The 18,107-nt window shown below is 40.0% G+C and overlaps 1 protein-coding gene across 12 annotated transcripts in view; it reads left to right on the top strand.

Annotated features, from left to right (window-relative positions):
- The window catches only part of LOC307133771 (zinc finger MYM-type protein 4-like), a 66,388-nt gene that overhangs the window by 38,278 nt on the left and 10,003 nt on the right, over positions 1-18,107 (top strand). For all 12 annotated transcript variants that reach the window (XM_079829034.1, XM_079829031.1, XM_079829033.1 and 9 more), the window contains exons 10-28: positions 306-521; positions 1,784-1,931; positions 3,781-3,896; positions 6,658-6,912; positions 8,002-8,152; positions 8,276-8,451; positions 9,838-10,006; positions 10,196-10,306; positions 10,447-10,487; positions 10,649-10,778; positions 10,911-11,020; positions 11,204-11,375; positions 11,485-11,691; positions 16,030-16,130; positions 16,503-16,620; positions 16,789-16,940; positions 17,028-17,142; positions 17,220-17,459; positions 17,534-17,657. In XM_079829034.1, the coding sequence (XP_079685160.1) occupies positions 306-521; positions 1,784-1,931; positions 3,781-3,896; positions 6,658-6,912; positions 8,002-8,152; positions 8,276-8,451; positions 9,838-10,006; positions 10,196-10,306; positions 10,447-10,487; positions 10,649-10,778; positions 10,911-11,020; positions 11,204-11,375; positions 11,485-11,691; positions 16,030-16,130; positions 16,503-16,620; positions 16,789-16,940; positions 17,028-17,142; positions 17,220-17,459; positions 17,534-17,657 (2,852 nt within the window). The remainder of the gene's footprint in view (positions 1-305; positions 522-1,783; positions 1,932-3,780; positions 3,897-6,657; positions 6,913-8,001; positions 8,153-8,275; positions 8,452-9,837; positions 10,007-10,195; positions 10,307-10,446; positions 10,488-10,648; positions 10,779-10,910; positions 11,021-11,203; positions 11,376-11,484; positions 11,692-16,029; positions 16,131-16,502; positions 16,621-16,788; positions 16,941-17,027; positions 17,143-17,219; positions 17,460-17,533; positions 17,658-18,107) is intronic.

The following is an 18,107-nucleotide window of genomic DNA, read 5'->3' as shown; positions in this document are numbered from 1 at the left end:
TAAAAAAAAATTACAATAATGCTGATAAGACAATACTACAAATTTTTTTACTAAAAACAATATAAACCACACTTAGGATTGATGAGCTTCTGGGTTCATGAATATTAATCATGTTGTCTGCGGAACAACTATTTTTGTAGTTTTAATTGATAAATTTGAGGTAATACGTTTTTTTTCAGTTGAGCACAAGAATAATCAGATTTGCAAAAAAAGGCTTAATACATTGTAAAGGCATATTTTGTTGCTTTAATTGTCTAATTAATATAATTATGTGGCTGAGTTTCTGAAATTGTGTCATTTCTCAGACTCATAGTCACGAAGTGAACTTCATGGGCTCCATCCATAAGATGTGCAGCGACAGCTGCTTAAACCAGTTCTGCTCCTCCAATAAGCTGAACATGAGCAGCTGTGGGAACTGTGGAGGATACTGCAGTGGCACAGACAGTCAGTGTCTGTCTCTGCGGATGGAGGACCGAGTTATGAAGTTCTGCAAACTAAACTGCCTCAAAGCTTTTAAACAGGTAACTGCAAAGGAATCGTAATAGGACTCATTAAGCTTTCATTAATTTTGTTCAAATGCTATTAAAGTGCCCCCATTTTGCTTTTTCGAATATTACCTTGCATGCAGTGTGTTATCTAGCTGTTTGTGATTTGTAAAAGGTCTGCAAAGTTTTAAAGATCAGTGCACGGAGGAAGAATCGATTCTGAACTGCCGAAACGAGTCGTCAGCAATTCCAGACTCACTTCCAGTTACAATGTCACAAATTTCATAGTGTCAGCCTATGGTCTTCATTGGCTGCCCACGAACAACTTCTACTTTGACCTTATCTGGCTATCACCAGACCAAGCTCAATCTTTCAAGATTGAACATTAGTCTGGGGAGTCTGCTCTGTATTTTCTACTGCACAAGAGGCGTGAAATGGCATAGTTCAAATGACTGTACGCAATTGGATAGTCCTTCAACCAACCAGACCACAAGAGACGTGATCAACGGGCATAGTTCAAATGATTCTGTACACAATTTTATAGTCCTTCAACCAATCAGACCAACGATCCATCGCTCTGTCATTGTGTTAAACCCTCCAATAGCGCGCCAGGTGGATAAGCCGGTTTGTGATTGCAGCTCAGGCTGGAAACCTGTACATATTTCTATCCTGCTTCTGTTACAAATTTGCGGGGACCAGAGCGAAATCAAATCGCCGGCAGTTTGGGCTGGGTTTACCCAGTCTAACTTTGACCTTCAAACACTGTAGTTGTAGCTGAGAGTGGAAGAGTTTGCTTCGTGTTGTCGACGGGCAGAGAAGATGCTGTTTTCAACGCTGTGAATCCATTTAGCTGCACCTCAAAATGTTGAAGACTCGTGCTGGAATTGCTACAGAAAAACTGACGCCATCGTTTCTGTTCGTATCACTTTGTATCAAGTGCTGAGGAAGCTCCTGGAGCTGAAACTCCGATTCATTAATGAGTGTTTTGTTTCCAACTGCAAGTGGCAGACGAACAAATTGGGCTGTTTGACCAGTCAGAGCAGAGCATGCTCTTGGAAAGGTGGGGATTAGAGACAGAATTTTCAAGCAAACCGTTTTCAGACTATTTGAGAAATGAGGTTATGTGCAATGTATATTAAGAGAAAATTAAAGTGTTTTTTGGCCTTGGATGCATGTGAACCTATTGTAGGACACCTAAAAAACTAAATTAGGAACTTTTAAAATAGCATAATAGGGGCACTTTAAGGTTAATTTTAAGTGCAAATAAATAAACGGGATAAACTGATCTTCACTTATAGAGGAGTCTGAAACTTGTCACCTGCAAAATATGTCATACCCTGCGCCCGGCTGCAGATGCGGTGGACAGTCCCAACTCGGAGGGCATCAGGGAGCTTTTCTGCTCTGCTTCCTGTGCAACGGCGAGTAAAAGCCAGACCAGTTCGTCAGGTACCATGACCATATATTTACCACAACTCTGTGTTTAATCGTAGGAAACCATTTTCAGAGTCAGAGCATGAGTACCAATCATTTCTTTAAGATATTAGCCAAAACCTTCTATACCATTCAAAATTTTGTGGCCGGTAAGATTTTTAAAGGCTCTTAGGCTCAGCAAATCTGTATAAATCTGCAGGAAAAATATTTTGATATATTTTTAAAATGTTTTGTATTCCTGTGATGGTAAAGCTGAATTTTCACCATCATTACTCCAGTCTTCAGTGTCACATGATCCTTCAGAAATCATTCTAATATGATGAATTCCTGCTCAAGAAATGTGTAATTATTATCCAAGTTGAAAACAGTTGTGCTGCTTTTTTGTGGAAAAAAAGTGATAATTTATTTTCAGTATTCTTTGATTAAAAGAAAATTCAAAAAGTTCAAAATAATTTATTTGTATGGGAGTATATTAAATGTTTTTATTAAATGTCAACACCATAAGAACTAGAACTTAAAAAAAGGAAATTCATCATTTGTTCACCCTCATAATGTTTCAAACCTGCATATATTGTTTGTTTTTTTCTGTGGAACACAACAGAAGATATTTTGACAAAACATTAGACCCTGTTGAGTTGTATAGACAAACAACACTTGCACACTTTTCAAAATATCATCTTTTGTGTTCCACAGAAAAAAAGAAGGTCATACAGTTTTGGAATGGCTTGAGGGTGAGTAAATGACAGAATTTTCATTTTTGTGTGAACTGTCCCTTTAATAATGATAAATACTAGGGCTGTCAAAATAAAAAAATAACGCAGCTCAATCCATTCTGTATTGGACTTTGACCCCGAGCTGTAAAATGAAGGAGGGAGATGAGAACGCGCTGCCTGGATCATTGATTGGAACATTTGCGTATAAAAACAGCCTGATTGAAGTGTTTATAAAAATATTGTCTAAAAAAGTCATCTGCAATGTCCACCCCTATCCTACCCAAGAGCGTGTCATATACACACCATAAAGTGCGTATCATATGTACGCGAAAAACTACGTAGCATATACATTCCACGACATTGCACACTCATGCTATTGATACGCATTCTCATGTGATCGTGTTGGTCTGCAGCAAGCAATTTGCATATCACCGGAGTTCGTCAACTCTAAAGTACCACATCAATGCAAAGCATCCAGGAGTTAACGTTAATCCGGAGGTACGACCAAGCACATCCCACGATACCAACTCTATCTGTCAGCGTCATCTTCAAAACACATTGGAGTAAACACTGAAAAGCAAATTTAGCAGATCTGCATGTGAACAACTGAGCAATTCCCTTGCTAAATGGATCACAATGTCCTGCAGACCGGTTACCTTGTATGTACAGTGAAAAAAAATCTTCTTCCTAAAGCACTTTTGAATTGATTTCCTCAGCATATTAGGTCATTTTGTTTGTTATGGCCGATATTTGAACAGTGAAAATAATAATAATAAGAGTTTTTGAACTTTTATGTCACTAATTCTGATTTTTCATTGATTCATTTGAATTTAAATATTTAAAATACTCTCACAGCAAAAAAATATGTATGCGATTAATTAATTACGGAGTATGTAATTAATTCGATTACATTTTTTAATCGATTGACAGCCCTAATAAATACATGATATTATAGAAGGTCACCCAGCCATCATAAAATCCACTGGTTTATTTGTTTAGTCAACACTACAGTTTAATCAAATGTTGTTTATCAATTATATTTTAATGCAATTGAGGCATTTATTCAATTTGACATTTACAACTCTTGTTTTTTTCTGTGGGATGTTTAAGAAATGAGGCTTGAGTGTCTTTGTTGTCTGCTTGCAATCAAGGTGTTCCAGTCGAATGTTACAACTGCAAGCTGAAACTAATGCCTCAGTACCATCTAGCCATGTTTGATGGATCTGTTCAGAACTTCTGCTCTTTTTCCTGTGTACTAGCAAATAAGGTATAGTATTGTTATATCTGGCACTGATCTTCTTAGTATTATAGGAATTGTACATGTTGAGCGATTTGAATGATGATAGTCTGTATTAGGCCTGTCGCGATTGGTCGATACAATCGACTGCGTTGACGCTGTTAATTAGTCAACGTCTATATTTTTAGTTGACTAGGTAAATTTGGTACATAGACCGTAAAAAATATGGACAACGCAACTTCATTGACTTCCGCTGACCAGAGTTGAAGCTTTCGTAGGCCCGCACACGGCGCTGACATCTCGGGACCGGAGTTGCGCAGTAGAGAGCAGGAAGTTGAGCCGCGATTATCAAAAGCCCGCCCACACTCTCACAGATGCGGAACAATTCATTGTGTTGGTGTGAAATAAACAGTTATAGAAATGTAGAAATGAAAGCTAAAGCTCCAATCTCCTCCCAAAAATCCCCAAAAAAGCCTGTTAGTGCCTTAGTGACAACTTCACTCAGAGAAACCGTCAATCTCAGCTGTCAATCATGACGTCACCCCCGTTTTTACAGCATCAAATAACTAACTCAAACTAAACTTATTTAAAAAAACGAACACTTGAAATGAAATCATTGGGATAAAAAACTGCCTAAAATGACATAAACCATCTTTAGGAAACAATTATTTGAAGTGTAATTGAATTTAGTGTGTCTCGCGTCCATTGTAATACATGGAGAGGTGGGGTTTAGGAGCTATACTGGGACCAACCACCGGGGGGCGATCGAGGCGCGTTTGAGTTTGAGTCTGAGATGAGTGCTGCAGGCTTGGTTGGGTACGATATTTGAATTTGTACTGGTACTTTAAAAATAACAGCACTCTAATAAGAGCAGTATTTCTTAATTTGTTTCGTTGTGTGAGAGCTCTGCTTCCACCGTTCACTAAACAATGGAAGCAGAACCGTCAAATACGCGCAGCTCAGGAAAAAGAGCGCGGCCGGGACGTTCTCGCGCGCGCTGCCGCACTCGGACCTGCAGCCGCCTTTCACTCAGACAGATCGCGACGCCAGTTTCGCGGATTATTGGGTTTGAATGGTAGAAAATATGTAAAAATGCACGTCCTGGCGAGTATTCGGGTAAACGCAGTCGGATATGTCTTTAGTGAACGTATATAGAGTTTAATGAGAAATCTGGTGTTGCAATGAATTTGGTCCGTGCAGCTCTTAAAGGGCCGGACCTAATATTCTTTGTGAAGCAGGGCAGGAACATGCCGGCCAAGAGAGTTGATAGGGATTTTTAATCCTAAAACAAAGATAGAACAATGAATAATAATATCATATTATGTCATATTATTAAATTACTTTTACAGTTTTTTGCCATGGTATCGATTAGGGATGCAACAATACAGTTAGTCCACGGTTCAATACATACCTCGGTTTTTAACCACTGTTTTCGGTTCAGTTCTGATGGCTTGTCACATCTTTTTTTTGCTATTCTATTTTAAGCGACAGGAACAGCAAGAGGATAAGGAGAAAATACTTTTTTTTTCTTTATTTTACTTAAAATAATTGAAAAACCTTACTTAAACTTAAAACTTTACTTAAAAAAAACCTTTGTACACATTCCTAGTGTATTGTAAAATATAAAACAAATATATATAAAGATTTACACTGGCAGCTCAGAGCAGTACAGCAGTATTTAAGTATAAAATTGAATGAATTAATGTAAAATTAAAACAACACATAGACTTCACTATAAAATATACATTGATTCTTATTAAAGCTACTGTTTTAAAGTTTTTCAGTTAAGAGCAGTGAGTGATTTTCTCTTTGTCTTTTGTTGTTGTATTAACATTAAAGGGATAGTTCATTCAAAAATGAAAATTCTGTCATCGAGAAATTAATACAGGTTTGGAACAATCAGTGAGTAAATAATTACATCATTTTAGAGATGAACTGTCTCTTTAAGGACAGCGTGTTCACTACTGCACTGCTGTCAATTTAAGACCTCCGTGCATCTAATATACAGACACATGCCGATTTTACTTTCACTTTAGACATATCCGACTGTGTTTATGTGAACCTTGTGTGTATTTGACAGTATTAGTGAAGTAAGACGATACTTAGTTAGTCCAGTAATCGCGTGTCAGACAGGCGTTAAGTGTGCGCGCTCGGAAAAGCGCATGTTTAACCGGCAAGGCTGTAAAACGCATGCAAATAATTAACTTTGGTGATTGTGAACAACTATAGTGTTCTGTGTGTATAACTCCACCACTAACGTGTGATGTGAATGTATGTCGCGTTGTTCAATATTGGGATGGAGGCAAATTATAGAATTTGGAGAAAAATAATTCATTAAATGCAGAACCGGAAAAAACGCAATTCACAAGCGTGTATTGAACCGTGAATGCCGTACCGAACGGTTCAATATTATATTGAGTATTGTGGCATCTCTAGTATCGATTCAGTATCGGAATTGAGGTATTTTAGTCTGGTTTCGTATCAGTCATAATTTTGGTATCATGACAACACTATTCTATATAAAAAGTCTTTGCTGATATTCTCTTTTTTTTATGTTGGTTTACAAATTTGTACCTTTTTACTCTTTTAGTTTTACATTTTTTCAAGGGCTTGTTTACATTTATACTTTTTTTTTATAGTACACTACTGAATGCCAACGTTGCAAGTTAAATTAAATGTTTTTAAGTAAAATTGTTGAAAATTGTGATAAATTAGTCGATAGATTAATCGATATAAAATAGTCGTTAGTGGCAGTCCTAGTTTGTGTTGATCTTTGTTTTGTTTGGTTCAGGAATCCTCCAGTAAGACAAAACCTAACAACCAGGTGAACATGGCAACATCTACAAGCAAAAACACATCTACCCCAAAACCTGCTGCTCCCAAACCTGCTGCTCCCAAACCTGCTCCTCCCAAACCGGCTTCATCAGCATCCAGCTCCTCAACAAAGCCCAGCACTCCCAGTGCTTCAGCGCAGACAGGCACCAAGATCCCCTGCTATCAGTGTCTGAACTCATTCTTCCACAGACCAGAGCTGCTGGAGTTCAAGGTACTCCTGTTCACTGCGACTGGACCTACTTGTTTTATTAGGCCAATTACAAATACTGGGTTTTAAAGGGGTCATGATATGAGAAATCTAATTTCTCATGATCTATGATCTTTGACATGAGCTCTTTGTACCATTAAAGCATTATAGCTTGGAAAGTAATTATAAACAAAGCATTTAATTAAGCTCCAAATGGCAAAGAAACAATGTCTCGTTTCTGATATTGCGGGGTCTGTGACGTCACATGGGCAAATACTTTTGCGTATGCTGGCCTCCTGAGCAAGACATTGACGAATCATTATACATCATTGCAGTAGGCCACGCCCACGTCATGTCAAAAGCAAATGGAACCCATTATAATCACTGATGCCGTCTACACTGGATACAGTATACAGATGCGTGTTCAGTTTCTGATGCACTCTGCGCTTGAGTCTGTCGACAACGAAAGAATGTTTGCGTTCCTGTACAGACTTCAGAAGGATCCCAGCGTCAGAAACAAGTCGATTGTTAATTTTAATGGCGTCCCGGATCATTCTGAGCTTTTCGTTTACTAAATGAGGCATAGTGTAATGGAGAGTTTGCTAAGAAACTTGTTGAAAGATGAGCAGCTGCATCACAAAACGCAAGTGAATGATTTCATAACGCTTTGTCTGTAAATGACGGTTTTGTATGGATAACACTTACATTTACTTGCTGTTGATACTGTTTCCTACGCAATGACATTAGCCGATCATAACAGTGATTATGCCTTAAACAGCCTTAAAGGAGTCGCCGCTTAAAATTGATAATTTCACAGTCAGAATGAAGGTAGAAAATAGTTTTTCTGCATGTATTTTTTTGTGCGCACAACTTGTTTAACATTCTAAGTGCGCCTCAAGGAACATATTAAAATAAGTCATGTCATGACCCCATAAAAATAATTATTTTTATTTATTATTATTATTAACCAACCTACAGTATTATTTTCAAGAAAACTATAACTATACAGCTACTCTAATTTAGCTAAAAGTACTTAGACAAAATATGAAAGTACAAAACAAAATATATTGATAGTTGACTTTTAACCTCTTTTTATGTGATCTGGTCTTTCAGAGGAAAATGTACGCTTTCTGCAATAATGCTTGTATTGAAGAGTTCAGAAGGATCAACAACGTGGTGGCTCGCTGTGAACACTGCAAGCTCAATAAAACTGTGAAAATAGTGAGGAGGATAAACAAGGTCGACCGTTCTTTCTGCAATGAGAGTAAGTTTAAGCGTTATTAAGATTTTGTTGTTTGGAAATGTTAGTATTTTATAACAACAAATGTGGTGTTGTCAATTTGTATATGTGACTTTGTGTTTGTGGATTTTATTTATTTCTATACAGAATGCAAGTCACTCTTTGAGCATAACCTGGTCAAGAAGTGGGGGAAGAAACACTGTCGCAACTGCTTCTACTGTGACAGCAGCTCGAAGACTGTGGTGACCGAGTTCTTTGATGGCAAGCAAGAGGAGTTCTGTGGGAATGATTGCTTGTCAAAACATAGTTTATTAAATCGTCAGGTAATACTATATGTTGTAACACAGTATGTTGTGGGGGAAGGAGGCGGGAACTGGCGACCTTTAATTATATAAAATAAACAAACATCAAAACGAAAGTAAAAACGCATGAAAAATTCACACGCATAAAACACAACGTAAAGTTCCAGGCCTGGTCCTCTCTCGTTCTTCACTGTCGTCACTCCTCCTTTTATGCTTCAGTTTTTTTTCTGTCATCCTTTGGCTGCGCTACATTATACGATCACACTATCATTCATTCAAGGGCTATTAAACCGTTCATGCGCAATAAGACACAAAAATAACTTAAATCTGTACTGGCACGCTGTCTGTGGTTGTCCTGTTGTTTAGTTATTTAGTTGTTTAAATTATGTAGTTTTAGTTATTTAGTTAAGGCCAGGAAGAGGTCACATTGTGTCATACTAAGGGCGTTTTCACACCTACCTTGTTTGGTCCGGATTTTCTGACTTTTCAGTTTGGTCTGAATCAAAATTACAGATGTGAAACCTCCCACGGACCAAACAAAGAGGTAGGAAAAGAGGTAGTCTCGGTCCGGATCAAACTGATTAAAGGTTCGGTTCGTTTCTAGTGTGAAAGTATTTTCTGTATGGTTCGTACTTTCAGACCATTTACAGGAAGTTTATGTTTAAATATTATAATGTTATTTTTAAATTTCATCTAGGCTACATTGATTATGAAAAGTGAAAAAATGCGCAATATGTCAGAAGACAGAAGGTCATAAATTATTTAGCTTAGAAAGCCTTTCTTTATTGTGAATTTCGTTTTGTATAAATTGTATCTTAATTTTAATTAACGTTTAATCAGATAATTGCCTGGATTTAAAATAAGAAGCAAATCTATAGCAGACAATAATCGCGGGTGCGATCACATGCTTTGTTCATGAACTGGAGCGCATCTCAAATAAACCGAAACTCAGCAGGCTACTCGTCTCACAAACATGAGAAATATGTGTATATAAAGCTTGAAATGTCCACTTTTAAACGTAACGAAAAGAAAATAGTCAAGCAATGCGCACTGTTCAATAGTGGCAACGATGTGCGTCCGTTCATTCATTCTTTTCAAAGACGCTGACGTCAGACGCATGTCCGTTTACACACCAATCAATGTCCAGATGCAGCCCACATAGATGATGACGAGTGGACGCAAGTGTGTCATGTAAAGTTCTTTAGTCCGCTCGCATAATTGCAATGTGAAACCAAACCAAATCTAAAATGTATCAAAACATGAACTTCGGTTCGGACCTTGGTGCGGACTTTCAGGTGTGAAAACGGCCTAAGTTACATTTTGCTGCAACATTGCACTTGAGACATTATGCAACCACTGTGGCTTCTAAAAGTAACATTGAGTGTTTCTGCTGCACAATTTTGACAGGAAATAAAGTGCTCCATGTGCAGGCAGGCCAAGAAAACGACAGAGACCGTGAAATGGCTGGGTGAGATGAAGCATTTCTGCACCCTGCGGTGCCTGATGTTCTTCTGCAGTCTGCAGGGCGTCACTGGAGCCGTCGTCAAAGCTACAAGCAAATCTATAGCCACACAGAGTATGTTCTCTTTTATATTACCTTAGATTACGTGGATATTTGGGTTGGTCTGCTTTTCTCTCACTGCTTTTATTTTCTCCATTTTTGGTTCATTCTGTAGATTCTGTAATTGGCTGGGGGTCAGTGTGGCAAATCCTAAATGTTTCACTTTCTTTAGTCTGGAGTCCTGCGATGTCACTGTCTCCACAGGTGCGACTCCAGTATCCCCTGCAGTCCCTCAAAGTACTAAAGAGGCCACACCGGTTATTGCCAGTGTTGTTTCACTTTCAAATGCATCTAACAAACAGCCAAATCCGAAAGGTGATTTATCCACAGACACATTAACCATTTAAACACTTGTTAAACTGAACTGAACACTTATACATAATACATATGATTATAGACTGAGATGCATTGTTTGTTGCTCAAATCACTCACATTTAACCCTTTTGTTTCCTCAGGCTCTGTTCCAGCTGCTGTTACTGTAAAAGTTACGGAACATGTGAGTTTGTATGGAAAAATCTGTATTTACACCCATAGTCTTAAACATGAGGTTTTCAATAACTCGGAGTCTGGATTCAAAATGTTATTTTTATTTCTGCTATTTTTAAATGCATCTGATTTGCTGTGCTCAGATCTTTTTGTTCTTTGCTCTGCTCACAGAAACGTGCTGTGAAAGCTCCTGTCTCGTCATCCCAAATCCTGAAGAATAAAGTCTTGCAATATAAATCCACAAGCAAAAACAAAGCCACATCCTGTAAACCTCACACTACTGATGCGGAGACACAAATAGGTATTAACCAGCCCCAGCACGACAGTGACTGCTTTTTTAGCAGGCTTATTCTGGACAAATCTTACCTTTTTGTTTTCTCTTTTCAAAATGTTGCCGTTACTTGCATATGCCGACATCTCTTTTGTCCTGCAGATGAAATGCCTAAAGTGATAGTGCTTCCTGTGCCGGTGCCAGTCTTTGTGCCAGTTCCCATGCATCTCTACTCTCAATACGTTCCACAGGCTGTAGGGCTTCCACTTCCGGTACATCTATTCCCTACCCTTCCTCATCTAACATCAAGTTTATATTTAATTAAATTACTGTCATTAAACATGAGACTGGTCGACTAATGGCTTCAATAAACTTGTCGACTAGAAAAATCTTTAGTCAGGTGCAGCCCTATTTGTAGTCTGATGATGTAAATGTGGCTCTTTTTCCCTTTGCAGGTTCCAGTGCCCTTGTTTTTCCCCACGACTCTGGACAGCGCTGAGCACATTGTGAAGACCATTCAGGAAATCAAAGAGAAGATCCCAGATGACCCTCTGGAGGCTGAACTCCTCATGATGGCAGAGATGGTGGCTGAGGATACAGAGACGGAGAAACACATCACATCTAGTGGTACGGAAAATATGAAGGTTATGGTGTTTAGCCTGTGTACTAAATCTACAAATGCACATTTAATTGTTGTGGTCACACATCTTTTAGAAAGCTTCGTTTTGTTACACAGATCAGACGGGTAACATTATGGAGGACCTCGATTTTGAAGCCCTGTCCAACAATCTGAGTTGGGAGGAGGACTCTGTGTCTTCTCCTCAGACATGGGATCAACCCCCAGAGCCTGAAAGGCCTCCTCCGTCCATATCTGCCACACTGACCCCCGTCTCTACCGTAGCAGAGGAGCCACAGATGGACCTGGAGGCTGATTTCCCAGTCGGTAAGAGCTTCCAAGGGGGTTAACTCTTTCCCTGCCTAAATCCAAATTTAATCCAAAATTCGGTAAAGCGTGGAAAATGAGTAACGCATTCTAATGAGCCCCTAAAGTGACATGGTTGGGCTTGCTGAGGTAGTCGGTTACATTACAGTACATCAAATTTCACTTATCATGTGAAGATGGTAAGGAGTGAAGATTGACTGAAATCACTGCGAGTTTGAGTTGCTTATAATGTGCATTTTGAAAAAACAACACGCATCAAACATCTTTCCAAACATGAGAAGCATTGAGTCTTGTTTAATCAATCAAAGCGTTTCAATCTTCTGTTTGTTCAGCTCACCAATAGTATGATGTTCACAGGGGCTGCGTCCGAAAACCTAGGCAGCTGACTCGTTGCCTTGCTGCAAATCTAGAGAGATTGATTATGTTGGTGTATATATAATAGGGCTGTAATCAACCAAAGAAAATCTAAGTCAACTGAAGTCCTGAAGTTTTCGACTAAAAATTACCTTAGGAAAAAAAAAACGTTAAACTAATTAGCTGCGCAGTACTTGGTAGCCTTGTTGTCTGCCTTAATGAATTATAAATAAACATAAAAAACGTGTAGGCTATTTGCAGTATATTAAATCGTTTTTGACCTGATTATTTTGCACTGAAATGAGTCTGACACACAAGTCTGTCGGCTATGACAGCGTTGCATCACGTGCATCTGCGCAATATCATAGCCTATAATTTTCCGAAAATATAGTACTATGTTGTCAACTAGTGATATCATCACAAGAACTTTTGAGGAATATGCAACATAATTTAGACAATTGTTTTTGTCATATGTATTATAATAACTGACAGACACCTATAATTTCAGCCGCTGACACACAAATAGACTATTAAAGCTTTTACTCTTAAACACAAAAGGCACGTCCACTTTAATAAAAAAAAAGGAATATTTATTAAACAAGCCAGATCAAGAGCATAAAAAACGCTTTAAACAATTAAATAAATGGCTTCGGCCAGCTTTTTTAACGCGTGCAGCAAAATGCAGCACCGCCTTCCCGGACTGCTTAGCGGGCACTTAACCCATAGGAATAAAGTCGACTTCGGCGTGACAGAAGTGTCGCATGGACAATTGGATCTGCACCCTGATGAAATTAACGCGGCGTGGCAAAACTCGACCAATCAGAAGTTAGGTCGAGCCAGAACGTATCGACTAATAATCGACTGATCGACTGAGAGATTACAGCCTTAATATATAATGTATTACTTTTTTTTAAATATGAAAATTTGAAAAACTAGATTTGCATTGTTGAGAACATTTACATTTACATTACATTTACATTTATGCATTTAGCAGACGCTTTTATCCAAAGCGACTTACAACTTGGGGGTACAATAAGCGATTGGTCGTGAAGAGTCGAGTGAGCGCAACAAGTGCCTGAAATACTTGGTCCGTGTACATTTCTCAGTGTAGCACAGGCTAGAGTAGGGCGGGAAAGAGGAGGAAAAGAGGAAAGGAAAGTTTTTTTTTTTTTTTAAGGAGGTTAAGTGCTCACGGAAGAGATGAGTTTTTAGTTGACTTTTGAATGTTGTCAATGAATCCGCATTTCGGATGGCGGTGGGCAGATCGTTCCACCAGCTGGGAACGTTGAATGAAAATGTTCTGGAGAGGGATTTTTTGCCTCTCTGTAATGGTACCACAAGCCGTCGCTCCTTAGCTGAACGAAGGCTTCTGGTGGGGGTGTGGCGACGTAGAATCGAGTCAAAGTATGCAGGAGCTGAGTGCGTGGTGGCTCTGTAGGCAAGCGTCAGCGACTTAAACTTGATGCGAGCAGCGAGTGGTAGCCAGTGCAGAGAGATGAAGAGTGGTGTGACGTGGGTCCTTATGGGCTCGTTGAAGACCAGACGTGCCGCTGCATTCTGGATCATTCGAAGTGTTTGGATCGCACAAGAGGGGAGTCCAGCCAGAAGCGCATTGCAGTAGTCAAGTCTAGAAATAACCAGGGCCTGGACAAGAAGCTGTGTTGCGTGTTCTGTTAGGAACGGTCTGATCTTCCTGATGTTGTAGAGCGCAAACCTGCAAGAGCGAGCTGTCTTAGAAATGTGTTCTCTGAAGGACAACTGATCATCAAATGTAACTCCAAGATTTCTGACTGATTTTGAAGGGGAGATCAGGGATGCACCTAACTGGATGGTGAAGTCATGTTGCATAGTGGGACTGGCGGGAAAGATGAGGAACTCAGTCTTTGCCAGGTTGAGCTGTAGGTGATTTTTACTCATCCATGCAGAGATGTCAGCCAGACAGCTGGAGATTCGTGCAGCTACTGTGGGGTTGTCTGGTTGGAATGAAAGGTAGAGCTGAGAGTCATCAGCATAGCAGTGATATGAGAAGCCATGTGCCTGTATGATGGGACCTAATGAAGTAGTGTAAATGGAGAAAAGGAGAGGTCCAAGCACTGAGCCCTGAGGAACCCCCGTGGTCAGTTGATGCGCTTGGGATTCCTCTCCTCTCCAGGCAACCTTGTGAAGGACCTACCTGTGAGATAAGATTCAAACCAATGGAGCGGAGTCCCTGTGATGCCCAGTGATGAGAGGGTGGACAGAAGAATTTGATGATTTACCGTGTCAAAGGCAGCAGATAGATCAAGGAGGACAAGGACTGATGATTTGGACTCGGCTTTAGCTATCCGCAGGGCTTCGGTGACCGACAGTAATGCAGTCTCTGTGGAGTGGCCCCTTTTGAAACCGGATTGGTTCGAGTCCAGCTGGTTATTCTGTGAGAGGAAGGATGAAACCTGGTTGAAAACAACTCGTTCAAGAGTTTTTGCTATGAATGGCAGGAGAGAGACAGGTCTGTAGTTATCTATGAGTGATGCGTTTAAAGTGGGTTTCTTAAGCAGTGGAGTTACCCGAGCCTGCTTGAAAGTGGTAGGGAAAGTGCCAGTGCAGAGCGATGTGTTGATGATGTGTGTGAGTGCAGGAAGGAGAGTAGGAGAGATGGCTTGAAGGAGGTGTGAGGGAATGGGATCGAGAGGACAGGTGGTAGGATGGCTGGAGAGGAGAAGTTTAGATACTTCGGCCTCAGTGAGTGTGGAAAATGAGGAGAGAGTATGTTCGGTCGTGGAAGTGGCTGATCTAAAATCCACAGTGTGTGGGGGTGAGAACTGATTGCACAATTCTTCACAAACAAAACAACAACTATCAGCAAAGTCGTCTGGAGATAGGGAGGTGGTGGGGGGTGGTGGAGGAGGACAGAGCAGAGAGTTGAATGTTCTGAATAGTGTGCGTGAGTTTGAGGTGCTGCTGATTTTGTTTTGGAAATAAGAATATTTAGCTGCGTGTACTTCATTCGAGAAGGATGAGAGCAAAGACTGATACTTGGCATAAATCAAATCACCCATCAGATCTAGCTATTTCCTCTCTGCTGCCCTGAGTGTCGTCCGATGTTCACGAATAACATCAGATAACCAAGGGTTAGAGGGAGTAGCTCGTGCTGGCCTAAAAGAAAGAGGGCAGATATTGTCTAGACATGAAGTTAAGGTGGAGCATAGAGTGTCAGTTGCAGTGTTAACATCCATAGAAGAGAATTGTGTGGATGAGGGAAGGGAGGAAGAGACAGCAGAGGAAAGATGAGAAGGAGAGAGTGAGCGCAGGTTTCGTCTGAAAGTAACTGGTGGAGGAACTGGAGGTGTGTGAGTAGTAAATTGAAGATTAAATGTGATGAAAAAGTGATCTGAGATGTGTAGAGGTTTGACCAAGATATTGTCTGTAGAGCAGTTGCGTGTGTAAATGAGGTCCAGCTGGTTACCAGATTTGTGGGTATGTGACGTGATGAGGCGTTTGAGGTCGAATGAAGCTAGGAGGGAGTGGAAATCTGAAGCATAAGATTTGTCCAGGTGAATGTTGAAGTCGCCGAGTACTATGAGTGGGCAGCCATCCTCTGGAAATGAGGACAGCAGAACATCTAGCTCATCAACAAAGGTGGTCAGTGGACCTGGGGGGCGGTAAATGACTACAATATGTATTTTAGTGGGAGTTGAGAGCGTTATAGCATGATATTCAAATGTGTTGTTTTTGCAAAGAGCTGTGTGAGATGAGTATTTCCAATTGTTAGAAATGAGAAGACCCGTGCCCCCACCCCTCCCAGTCTGGCGAGGGGTGTGGGAGAAAGAGAAGTTATTAGAACTGTGGAAACACGTCATCACAGTCTGTGAAAAGGGTCCACGGTGGGAAAGCGTTTGGTCATAAATTCTCATCAATTGTGGAGAAAGAGTTGAGAGGTCAAAACACACAAACACAATCTAAGTTTATTATCTTCCATTCATATTTTATCCTTTCACATTTCAGAAAGCATTGAACTTCTCAGAGAACAAACACAAAAAGACACTGATTCTGGCAAACGAAGAACTCGCAAGAGAGGAAATGACGGTTTCCCTCAGAAGAAAAAGGTAAGAACAACTATAAAGCAGCAGCATTATTCCTCACCTCCAGCCAAACTCTAATATGCTCATTAAAAAAAAATGGAATTTACTTTATAATGCAGAATGTTGGATGAATAGGTCTGTACACTTAATCAAACCACAATATGGAGTAGTGGAATTGATTGGAATTAATATTAAGAAAATAAACCCTGTGTATGAGTTGATATGTCTGTCAGTGAAAGTGCAATAATTCTGATGAAATATAAAAAGAAAAGTTGTGATTTTAATAATTTTGCTCAAAATAATCATGATTATCAGTTAAACCTGTTATCATGCAGCCTTACCCAATATAATTATGGAAAGCTGAAAGTGATTGATTGTTGTTTTATTGGCATGTAGGGTCATAAATGTGCAAACATCCTCTCCAAATTGCAACACGAGTATGGCGTCACTGCCTGGAAGGACTGGTTGCGCTGGAGGAACGCCCAACCCAACATGGAGACTCCCAAATTTGGCTGTAGGTCTCAGTTTGTTTTAAACCCAACATTTCATCACCAAAATAAGTTCTATAGTTCAGAAGCTTTACTGGACCTTATCTCTTTGGCTAAAATGTATCTAATATAATTTACTTGGGAGACAGACTTTGTGCCATTTAAACATTAAATGTCCTTTTCATCATCCATAGCACGTGCTATGGCAATAAAGGAGGACCTGTTGAAGTGTTGCACGGCTGAACTCAGCTACGGCCTCTCCAAGTTCATCTCTGAAGTTCGTCGACCCACCGGAGAGAAGTACAGCCCCGACAGCATCTTTTACCTCTGCTTGGGCATCCAGCAGGTGAAACAATGAGAAATCACAGAGTGAACACATTCAGTCATGTTGTATTTAGTTTGTTTGATTAGCGTTTGTCGTTCATGTTTACAGTACCTGTTTGAGAACAATCGGATGGAGAACATCTTCTCAGATGTCTTCTACAGCAAATTCTGCCATGAAATGACCAACTTGCTCAAAGGATGGAAACCAACTATTTTCCCCAGTGGTGAGTAATTGAAGACACTAACACGAGACTGGTGTGTGTGTCTGTTGCTCTTCAAACGCCTGTGTGTGTTTGCTCAGGTTACGTTCATTCTCGTGTGGAGGAGGAGTATCTGTGGGACTGTAAGCAGCTGGGAGCGTTTTCACCCGGCGTGCTGCTCAACACGTTGCTCTATTTCTTCACTAAGTTCTTCAACTACAAGACAGTGGAGCAGCACCGTAGCCTCTCTTTCGCAAATGTTAAACGCTACTCTCGGGGTCCAGCTAACAGCAAAGTATCCTACCTGCGATTCTATCCCCCGAAAGAGGACGCAAGTGTGGGTGAGTGGTCAGTCATACTTTTTTATAGTTTTTTTTTTTATTATTATGTTACTTATTAATTTTGTCCAATTTAGATGGTGTCCCTGTAAAGAAGAGGAAGAAGGAAGATGAACGACAAAGGGTGCTAAAGATACGACAGAACGCAGACAATCCTCTCCGCTGTCCCGTCAAGCTATACGAGTTCTATCTCTCAAAATGGTATGTCAGCGGTTTGCTTAAAGTCCCTATTGTGACGTACAGTGCATCCGGAAAGTATTCACAGCGCTTCACTTTTTCCGCATTTTATGTTATGTTACAGCCTTATTCTAAAATGGATTAAATTCATTATTGTCCTCAAAATTCTACAAACAATACCCCATAATGACAACGTGAATTAAGTTTGTTTGAAATCTTTGCAAATGTATTTTTTCTAAAAAAATCACACTTACATAAGTATTTACAGCCTTTGCCATGACACAAAAAATTGAGCTCAGATCATCCTATGGAGTCCACCTTTGGTAAATTCAGTTGATTGGATATGATTTGGAAAGGCACACACCTGTCTATATTAGGGATGGGCAACAGTGGTCGAGTAATCGAGTACTCGAACGTGACAGCGATCATCGATCATGAGAACGATGATCGCCCTGAAAAAAAAAAAATTTGTCT

The sequence above is a fragment of the Gobio gobio genome, assembly GCF_949357685.1.
Source record: "Gobio gobio genome assembly, chromosome: 11".
NCBI lineage: Eukaryota > Metazoa > Chordata > Actinopteri > Cypriniformes > Gobionidae > Gobio > Gobio gobio.
Note: the sequence above shows the minus strand (reverse complement) of the source record. Positions and strands in the feature narration are given on the sequence as shown.